Source organism: Morone saxatilis, unplaced genomic scaffold (assembly GCF_004916995.1).
Source record: "Morone saxatilis isolate NCDOM2014 unplaced genomic scaffold, NCSU_SB_2.0 Contig9, whole genome shotgun sequence".
Taxonomy (NCBI): Eukaryota; Metazoa; Chordata; class Actinopteri; family Moronidae; genus Morone; species Morone saxatilis.
The window spans coordinates 8199946-8210999 of NW_023340268.1; the positions used below are offsets into that span (position 1 = coordinate 8199946).

General features: G+C 41.1%; 1 protein-coding gene across 1 annotated transcript; it reads left to right on the top strand.

Annotated features, from left to right (window-relative positions):
* Window positions 1-4144: 4144 nt before the first annotated feature.
* dpm3 (dolichyl-phosphate mannosyltransferase subunit 3, regulatory) lies at window positions 4145-5134 on the top strand. Its single transcript, XM_035682026.1, has 2 exons — window positions 4145-4197; window positions 4443-5134. Exon 2 carries the CDS (start codon window positions 4467-4469, stop codon window positions 4743-4745), a length of 279 nt encoding a protein of 92 aa, XP_035537919.1. The 5' UTR covers window positions 4145-4197; window positions 4443-4466; the 3' UTR covers window positions 4746-5134.
* The last annotated feature ends 5920 nt before the right edge of the window (window positions 5135-11054 follow it).

Here is an 11054-nt window from a genome sequence, read left to right on the forward strand (position 1 = left end):
AAAGCTTGAGATTTGAGACTGTCACATTTAAGTCACAAAAATCTTGACTTATCTCAGACTTAACTCATGAAAGACTTGCGAAAGCAAAGACATTTTTAACACGGTTAAAGCAGCAGACCTGGCATTACGCAAGATGGGTATATGTAATTATGCACAGGCTGATATTAGGTCTATGCATTCTTTGTAAAACTACACTATTAACAGTTTTCAAGGAAAAATGTTGAAAGGCTGTGTAATTTTCATGGTCGGCATTCAGAGATCTGATTAACTTGCTCTTCACTGAATGTTTTTTGTCATGATTGATGTTTAAACCTAATGCAGGGAGTTATAACTTGTTATGGAACTGTCCCAATTTCATACTGAAGCCTCTATATGACCTAAATAAGAACACAAGACCGTCAGCTAGACGACTTCCTGTTTCTATAAAGCTATTCTAAATGCCTGCCACCAGGTCGGATTCGGTCGGATTCCCCTTGAAATCAATGAAACCAGGCAGTGGAAACATATTTGTCGGCCATTTCTGTGTGATAGAATAATGTTTACTTCTGGTGTATTGTGGGTACCCGATAATCAGTCTATTTATATTAATTCTGTATGTTGAAGACCATATGAGGTTTAAATCAGTCGTGATTTTAAACCAGTATGCCCAACAAAATGAAGGGTTTTAAAAAAGCTTTTCTCCTTACTCAACCCAAGAATGGCTGAAGAAAATCTTCTTAATTGGACTTGCCCCAAAAGACTTAAAAAGAGCTCTGTTACGGGTCAATTCTTCAGATTTTCCAACAAGACAATCATAGGATTTCTTGTGGCTACATTGTAAAATTTCCCCTGAATCAACTAGAATCCGTTTCTGATTAAGATTGAGGTCATAAATAGGCCACGCTGTTGCAAATAGAGCCTCCTGAATGTTACACACTGGACCTTTAAACCACTCCTTATTGTTGTTGATTGGTCTGGCATTCAGCTGCCAAGCTCAATCAACTCAGTTTGATTCTTTCCAGGACCAAAACTTCACAACAAAACTTGAGCTTGAAAGACTTGGACTGGTTCTGCCAGGCTCACCTGTCTTCACTTCGGTAAGTATCAGTTCTACCTCTCCCACCAGCACTATCCCTATAGAACCTGGACATTGTGACACACTATTAGTCATTCTTTCCCCTTCCCAAACACATCTACACACACATCTAATGACAACATAACACAAAGCTATGGTTTCCAGCTCAGGAAACAGAGGGTTCCTGTTTTTGAGTCCAAGCTCTATTGTTATCTTAAACAGCATTTTGACAGTACATGCTCTCTCTTACTCTCCTTTGGTCTGTTTTTTTTGCCTCTCCAGCTCTTGCTTCACAGACTGGAGATATCACACAATTCAACATCTAGCCAGATCTTGATCCCTATATAGCTCTTTAGCAGCACTCATTCTTATCTGGACCTTTCATTCTACTAATATTGACAAATCCAGAGAGATAGAGTCAACACAACTCTCCATTACCACTTTTCCTGTTTTATCTATGCCTCTTATCTTTGCTCTCTGGATGGAGTCACACAGTCACTCCTATTTCTGCACTTGAGGATCAAGTATCTCCTCTGCCATCGCTCTGTCTCTGCCAATCCCTCTCACACACCGTCTTCATGCTTTTTTTTCTCCCTCATTCCTTCTGCCTACACTGCTATACTCACTCTTCGTTGTGGGAACCAAGGTGCTGCATGCAGTCTATTGCGCAGTTGAAGGTGTTAGGGGGATTGAAGAAAAGTCTGGATAAGCAACAGCTGGATTTAATGCACCATTAAGGTCATTGGTTGTTCAAGCTGCACCTGCAAATCCCCTGATTTCACCCCCCTCCTGTCTAAACCTCTCTCCCCTGTCTGCTCCCTCCCCTCCCTCCTCTCCTCTTTTCTCTGTTGCCCTCTCCTCTTTCGTCCACATACTCAGTCACCCTTTCTTTTCATTCCTAGCCCTCTCGGCTTTCTTTCTGTTGCCCTGTCAGCTATGAAATCCCTCCCTCTCTTTACTGTTTTTTTTAAATCAAAAGTAACCGCTGCCACTGCTTCACCTCTTCTCTCACTCTGGTTCCCGACATCCCTTTCTCCTGTTTTATCTCACTCTGCATGTCCCCCTCTCTCTCACATGCTTTCTCTTTCTATCTGTATGTCTCTCTCTCGTTCTCTCTTGTTTCAGTGCCCCTCCCGCTCGCAGGCTGTTGTGTTGTGTCTGCCAGGCCTTCTCGACTGGAGCACAGGTTTCCTGAGTACTGGAACGGAACAGGAGCTGGCAGGGAGATACACTGAGAAACGCCAGCTTGACTGTTCCCACTGAGTGTCACACACGCTCACACTGCTGTTCATACCGATGCAACACAGGCAGGACACAGCACACGCTATGATGTATGTAATGATGAGGCATGCCATGGGTAATCCCACCTGGATTCGGTTTATTCTGTTGATGCAGTGGAGTAACCTAACTTGACCACAGTCTCATATGTATTATATCACATCCTATGAAGCATATAAAGTAGGTCCAGGTTGTTTTAATCTTTAAACACAGAGTATATTTCAAAAATAGTATTATTTGATTTGATTGTACAGATTTGTAAAATGTATTTGAATTGCTGCCTTTTAATTTACCACTATCTGTATATATATATGTATATATAAGTACAATAGCTTAATATAGGATGGATAATTCATGGATAAAGTTATTTATCAAGCAAAAGTAGGCCAAACATTCATTTGTTCAAATGTTGGGATCTGCTGCTTTTCTTGAATATCTTTGGATTTGGGATTTTTGTGAACGTGAAAATGGGCATTTTTATTATTTTCTGAGATTTTACAGACTAAATAATTTAAAGCTTAATTACTTATGGTCAACATATTAATTGCAGATCCTTGTGCTGCAGTTGCATGTTAAAAACATGCAATAAACATGGATGGGCAGACAATTAGGCCATAGCATGATGGCTGTTTTACACAGCCTCGAAGCCATTCGCAAGATGAAGCATCCTCGAACAACACTGCAAACTTGGAAGGATAATTGTTGATTTCAGGACTTTTAAATTTATGCTTTCAGCAAACAGACATAAACCCTGACTATCTTCCAGTCTTGCATATAACAGTCTCCATAAACAGAAGAAACAGGCTCTACCCGTCTGGCAGGCGCGCAGACCGTCACTTGCACTATTAACACTGGTGCAGACAAACATAAACACCACCGTCCTAAGAATAACTCTCCATTTTCCCCCCAAAGAATGATGTTTATTTCTCAGTGGCTCTTTAGTGTGTCCCTCTCCCCAGCTAACTGAATGATGTTTACATCTCCCACTCCTCCTAATTTCACTCTTGAGAGGCTGTGCCCTCTGCACCTGGACAGTTCACCACCCTGAATGAACAGACTGCCCCAGAGCACCTAAAGAGACACTGAGATCAAACACCAGCCTTTCTCCCAGCGGCCCCTAATGAAATTGTTGTTGGATTCCTAACATTTGTATTTATGGATAGCTTTTAACTTGGGCCAATGGTAATCTAATTTTTAAAATGGCTTTTCTAAATTAAGAGGATGACACAGAGAAACAGTTAGAGGTCTAATGTGTTTTAAAAGCCTGACTGGGGTCTCATTAAAGACTCAGTTGAAACAAATTGTTTTCTCTCTCTCATCTGACAGGGTATTGGTGTTGTTAATACATCAGAAAACAGTCTAGGGCAGTCGTTTAATGAAAATCACAGCCAGCTACAACATTGAGATTTATCGAGAACTGAGAAGAACATGTAGTAATTAATCTTTCTGACCACTGTCTCACCACTCCTCTCTTACAAATGGGTCGATGACACAAACAAGGAAATATAGAATGAAATATCAGTGTCCCTTGCATCAAGGATGTATAGAAGAAAAAATACAATATGTAAGAAAATAATAGTAATGCTAATAAATAAATAAACATGTAAAAAAAAAAAAGATTTACATACAAAAATAAACATGCTTTGTTATGTGTTAATGTAAAATTTCAATTGATCTGTCGATTGTATTTTTCTTTCGAATAAAGACTTTTGCAAATATTAGGAAATTACAACAAAAACAGACTAATAATAAAGCTGATTTGCAGGAATCTCTTTAGTAACGTCACAGTAACTACGTTTCCCATAAGGCGCAGCGGTTTGCTACGTCATACATCCGCGCAGAGCTGAGGTGGCGTTTGAGAGGAGGTAAACACGGATTAGTACTTCTTAAAACTGATTACTGAACGAAATGCCACTTAAACGAATGAGTGATTTAATTGAAACCACTGATTTTGTGCGATTGTTTTGTCCCCTCCGACTACCCGTTGTTTCTCTTCCTCTTGTGTTGCAAGCTAGAGAGACAACACGGTGCCACTTTGGTGTGCTAAAGCTAAAGCTAAGGCTCGTTGAATGAATAAGGGGAGCCTGTTAACCGGTCGGTTCTCTTTCAGGTTGTTTCCCCGGCTGCTCTCATCATGACTAAGCTCCTGGAGTGGCTGTTCGGAGGCTCGGTGGTGGGCGCCGTCTGGGCTCTGGTCACTTTCGACCTGTTGGACCTGAGCCTGCCGCAGACGTACAGAGAGGTTGCCTGGCCGATGCCTCTCTATCTGCTGGTCTCGTTTGGCTGCTACTCCCTGGCCACGGTGGGATACCGGGTGGCCACCTTCAATGACTGCGATGAGGCGGCGAAAGAGCTGCAGGAGCAGATAAAAGAAGCCAAAGAGGACTTGAGGAAAAAGGGGTTAAAGATGTAGTACCTGAGAAGGACTATGTACGACCTTTTTGGGAGACCGAGAAGGGGATGCACGGACCACTTTCACACCCAGCCAAGTGTCTGCTCTTGTAATGTTTGAGTTGTATCTCTTGTTTAGAATGTGGAAATGTTGTTGGATGAGACTGAACTGTTTCCAGCAGACATGATCTGAACATCAGTCATAATAACCCTCAAATCCAGCTGTGTTTTTGTACAGTGTCATGTGTGAGTCAGATTAGATATTAATCGGAAATGCTTCAGGGAATTGGTAATGAATGGCCTAATGTATGATTTTCTGGGTTACTCATGAATGACAACAGAGCAGTTTGCATTCTCACCATGTAAAGACCTCTTTTATAAAGTTACTGACTAACAATCAGTGTGTCTGTTGAAATCAGTTTGTAGCAGGTGGTTTATTACTGATTGACGCACTATAAACCAGATGAAAGAAGAACACACAAATGGCGCTGTCTTCGGTTGCAAACACACAGTTAAACACCACAGAGAGTCGCTGGTATGCTAAATGATCATCTGTAACCATTTGCCCATCACTGAAATGCCAACCAAATGAAACCCAAAGGTCACACTGGAACAATCTGACTTACAGACTGTTTCCACTGAGAATTCCCAGATGCTTTCAATCTGCGTCAGCTCCAAAATAGTACAACACAGTGTGAACCGTGTGTGTGTCTGTGTGTCTCTCGAGATTGCTGCTTGTCAGTATGGATGGACTAGATTTTATCTGTAAAGAAGTGTACATTCCGTTGTCCAATTTCAGACTTGTGCCCTACGGCTATTGCTGGGACTTAATTAAATTGGGGTCTATTTTTTTCAGTTTTCTTGCCTACAAATGTGTGTATGTGTGTTTGTGGGTTGGGGGTTCGGATAGGGCCAAGAGGTATGCGAGTATGTGCATGAGGACTCGCATATATGATGCATTCCTTCTCCAAGCATAACCCACATCGCCTGAGGGCTTTATATCAACTTCTCAATGCCTCTCTCTGTGCAAGAGACAGATCTCTTTTGTCCGATTTCGTAGTTAATGACATGGAATACACATAAATATACAGCATTTTTCTTTTCTTCCCTCACAGAGGTTTGTTCCAATCAAAAAATGTAAGCGAAGTATGTAGTTCTGAAGTAATCTGATGTTGGCAAGTGCAGTTTTTTGTGTGAGCCTTAAAAGGCTGCCTGTGCTCATTTTCAGTGAGTCCCTGCTGTGCATAAACAAAGCATAGCCTGGCCAAAGGCATCATTATAGGGTTTCAAAAGCTCCCATAACTTCAGAACAAATGCAAAAGAGTCGACAGTTCTCTGTGTGTTAGCGTTGCCTGTTGTGCTGGTTGGCTGCAGCCCCATCATGCCTTGCAACGTCACCCCCCCATGAATGTCTGCAAGCTGTTGCAAGAGCAGACTGGATGAAAGGCAACCTGTTATTTACCAGAAAATGTTCTACTTTGGCAATTACACCAAAGGCTTCCCTTGGTAGGCAGCTATGTTCTCACTCGTAGCCACATGTGAACTAGTTAATCACTTTCTTTTTTTTTATAATCATTCTCCCTAAATCTAACTTTGAAGACGCCCATCTGTTCATTCTTTTTCTGCAGGCGATCAGACAAAAGTATAAATTGTAATAAGCCAAACATTTTACAGGCCATATACAGTGTAAGCATGTTGTTTAATCTCTTATTTCAAACATACAGTTCTTAAGCTTCATCCCAGACTTATCCCTTAGCATTTACAGGATAGCAAGTGTAAGTAAGTGTAATCTGATGCACAGACAGAGATGTAACTAAAGCTGTCCAATCAAAACCAAGCTCAAATACTCAAGCTTTTTTTTTTTTTTTTATCTTAATGCATTTTATTCGCAGCAAATGTGGCCACGACCAGCAACACCACTGCTGTTGTGTTGTGGTGTGTGGCAGTACTAAGAGAGGATCCACCTGATAGAGTGTAGTAATTTGAAGCACAGAGAAAAAACTATAACAATTATAACCTAGTAATTAAGTATCTCCATCTGTCAGTCTGAACGCAGCTTTAGTTGTAAGTCTTTTTTATTTTTAAGTAAAGTAACCTTTACACAGTCCTTCATTTGTTATATAATTTACTGTGACAGGTCACTTTGAACTAAAAGCTTACCTAAACTTGACCTGAAATAATCCAAAACCAAAGTTGAGAATCAGTTGTATTTCACAATGGAGATATGATGCCGGTTTGTGATGAATTATCTAAATTATTTATTCTTTTATCACTTGTTAATGTGTGATCTACAATCTCTGAGTGGCGTAACATGGGTAAGTGAGAACATCAATAACCTCTGGCTTTGATTTCGGTGCATGTATTCTTGGGGGTTCTGTGCTACGAGCACATTTTTCATAATTGCTCTGTCTGTCTCCGTTAAGGGCAGGATTTTGACAGTAAGGGAGGCTGAGAAAGATGAAAAATCAGCACAGAATGTTCTTTACCTTCTGCTCTAAAGTGGCAAGGTGATAGACGTCAGATAAATTGGTAGAGGAGCTGAGAAGGAAACCATAATGGGGATAGAGACAGTGAGAGGGGCAGGCCACGGGGTTGTGCCCGCAGCATGGCCCCACTGAGACCTTGAGACACTATAAAAAACCATTTCTAGAGACACTCAGTAACACTGCTGGGAGCAAATCCATCTCGACAGGCTGAGAACCAAGACTGAAAAATGATAGGTTATCATTTTTCTGCACAGAAAAGACTTTTTTTTCCCACCCACACATTTCACAGCAAAACCTCAAAACCATCTAGAGACGGACAGAAAGAGAGATGGAGTTGGTAATCGAGGCCCAGAGCTTAAGGAGATGGAGATTTGTTACAGATACAGAACAACATTATAATGACAGGATGAGAGATTGACATGAGGACGAATCAAAACAGGAGATAGATACAGACAGAGTGAACGAATTAAAGGGGCTGAACAAAAGAAGTGTCGAAGTGGGAATGCATAACAAAAAAAGGGAAAGTGACTAAGTGACACGGACAGGAAACCAAAGCATGAGCTGGAAGAAGACAGACGACCCTGGCAGCGGCGACGGATGGCTGAGAGTGTGTGACAGGACTTTTTCGGGAAGTGGAGACCACACCCCGACCGCCGGCGGTGGCAGGGGACCAAAATGTACCCTGATTGGCCCAGAGGCTCCGACTTATTCTGTACAACCAAGGTGTTTCCTTCCCATCAGCCCTGTCTGACCATGCTGTCATCTAAAGCATTTACTGGCACTAAAGCAGGACTCAAACAAAAGAGGGAATAAAGGAGCTTCCAAACATGCCACTACATTAAAACGGCATTTAATCCGAACATACAGAGCATCATTGTGGCATAAAAATTATGTGATTGAGGCTAAAAAGTCACTCATGGGTCAACCTATTGTTCTTTCGCTGCTTATAAACAGCTGCTTTGATATTTACAGGACACCGGGTTCCCATTCTAGGGCAGCATGGAAGCTTATAAATGCTACAAATAGCTACAATAACATTAGGTAACCTCCCAGAGGCCCTGTAAGGCAGATACTCCTGGCTCTTCTGAGCAGTAACATACGCTAGAAGGCAGACAGGGACTGGTCGTCATGTGTCCCACTGATAGCAAGGCCTGACTCAGTCCGGAGATGCAGAGATAGACCAGCTGGCCATGCCAAACCTACTCTGAAATGTGATTTTTTTTCTTGCTGTGTCTCATGGCCCCCTCACAGTTTTTAGTGTCACACACTGTTGGCTCATCTCTCGCTCTGTTAAACCCTGATGACTGATAAATTGATAAATGGCTTGTTTTTCTGCTTGTCGGGAAATGTTTGATTTAATATAGCCCCAGTTTGTGCCTCTCGTGTATTGCCATTACTTTTGAGTCACAGAGCTAAGGAAGTACTGCTTATAATTCATCCTGCTGGAACATTAATGTGAACCAAATTACATGCCAATCTATCCAATTGTTGAGAAATTTCACCCAAAGCCAAAAATTTCAACCCTGTGGTGGTGGGAGAGGAATATTCAGGGGATCACCAGAATCAATAGGATTCATCTTCTGGGGAAGAGGAATGTCTTGCCAAAATGTGGTGCCAGTCTATCTAGTAGATGTTGAGATATTTCATGGGATATGTTAACATTTTTACCTGCTGGAGGCGCTATGAAAGACCAAAGTGGTGGGCTGACTGACAGACATTGCCATCCCCATAGCTTGCATGGCTTAAAACCCCACAGGTTCATTTAACGTTTACCACAGTCCTTTTTCTAAAACCCCTAAAGACTGAATAAATCTGAATAATAATCTGATTCATGGTAAATTATATGTATTTGTTTCTCATATTTGACACAATTAAAGGACTATTGTGTAGGATTTGGCATCTAGTGGTTTTAAGTTTTATATTGCAACTAACACCACTCACGTCTGTGAAGTGTGTAGGAGAAACTACGGTGGCCACGAAACTTGCCAAAAATGCAAAAAGCCCTATCTACAGCCAGTGTTTGGTTTGTCCATTCTAGGGTACTGTAGAAACGAAAGAAATTCTAAGGTAACAAAAACATAAGAATTCCTATATTCAGGTGATTATATGCCAATAAAAGCATACCTATGAACATTATATTCCATCTCTGTCTCCTAAAAGTTACACACTGGACCTGTAAATCCAAACAAACGTAGCTGGAGATGACATACTGTATGCCACTGCTCAAATTGTACGATGTGAAATAGTTTAGGCTATAATTATTTATATTAATGTTATACTGTATTATTTCATATTTTTATAAAAAAATAATGTATTTATTTTTCTTGTGTTGCATAAAGGACGGAGAAAGCAACAAGATATGTCATTTCTGGCTACAATGTGGTGGACCAACTTAGGTAAAGATCTTTTTTGCAATGACGTAAGATTTCTTTCATACAGATGATTAAAAGAGTCTTTGAGGATTCTGGCCTTCAGAACCACTGTAGATGATGTAAAACACTGTCTAGCATTTCAAAAGATTAGCCAGCTATTTGTTTTTTTGCAAAACTGCATGTGTAGCTCTCAGTATTCAGAGATTTTACAGTCATGCTGTCCTTGATACTTCTTGAGAGCATCTGCAGCCTGAACATTGCCCTCTGGATGTTCTTATTCTCTGTGCTCCATGTTTGTTCCGGTTATCTCCTGGTACCCTAAATGTTTACTACTGCGTTAAAGGTTTCACACTTGCTGTTCACATTTACTCAAGCTGGTACGCCGAACGAGTGAGTAAATAAAAAGAATTGTCTCGCCTTGACGAGCTCCTACTCAGTGGAGCCTCTTTTAGGGGTCAGTCGGTTAAAGGGGCCTGTCCGCCAGCCCTAATTTACGGCCATCCCTTTGAAAACATTGGGGAGTTGTGAGGCAGTGGCACCAGTTTTTGGTGCTACAGCTGTTTTTACTGTCACGGCCGTAAAGCTCCCCTGGGAAGGGAGAGACAAGAAAAGGAGAGATCAGAACAATGGCTTGTCATGCAACTTGCAGAAGAGCAAAGTATCATGGTTGGAGAAAAGAGTGTGTGTTTATGTTGGGAGGGGTGGGTGTCGTAGCTCAGGGTGGAGGTTTGCCAGAAGTTTGAGATAAAGACAGTACCTGTGTATTCAGTCTTCATGCCAAAAGGCGACCTTAATGGTAATAATAAACACAGCTCTCTCCTCCCTTTTCCTTTATCTCTCCATTGTAGCTTGTCCCCATCTCTGGCAATATTGGCCTTGATTCTATTCAACTCCTGTCACATTAGTGTGTGTGAGTCTTTATCTGTGCTATTGGCTCCTTCTGTGGAGATCTCTGCGGTGTAATCAAAAGAAGAAATGGGCTGGGTTTCCTGGCAGCCTTTTAACACCAAAATCATCTTACTTTTCCATTTAGGATGATGTTGGGAACGTTCTTTCTTCTTTTTTAGGGTAGATAATTGAACCTTTACTCCAAACCATGAGTACACAAGAGTAAAATAACTGTATACCAACATACCTACAATGACAATGTTACTTAATGAGATTTAGAAATGGTCCACATCTTATTTTAGTGTGTGATACGATAACATTTGGTAATTAGTAAAAACACAAAGTACAGCTGGGCTGATTCATTAGTGTATGTATTTGGTCATGTCATAAACCATATCATTAGACTTGATGATAGCACCGGATGAAAAGTTAAGGGATCAACCAGGGTTATTATAATTCATCCTGAGGGGGGACATGAATGTCAAATTTAATAGCAATCCATCCAATGATTGTTGAGACATTTCACTCAAAACCACACAGTGGCACTAGAGGAAAATGACCACTAAAGTCATTAGGATTAATCCT

Bases quoted from the DNA above. Each gene is read 5' to 3' on its own strand.
- dpm3 (XM_035682026.1), top strand. From the start codon at position 4,467: ATGACTAAGCTCCTGGAGTGGCTGTTCGGAGGCTCGGTGGTGGGCGCC.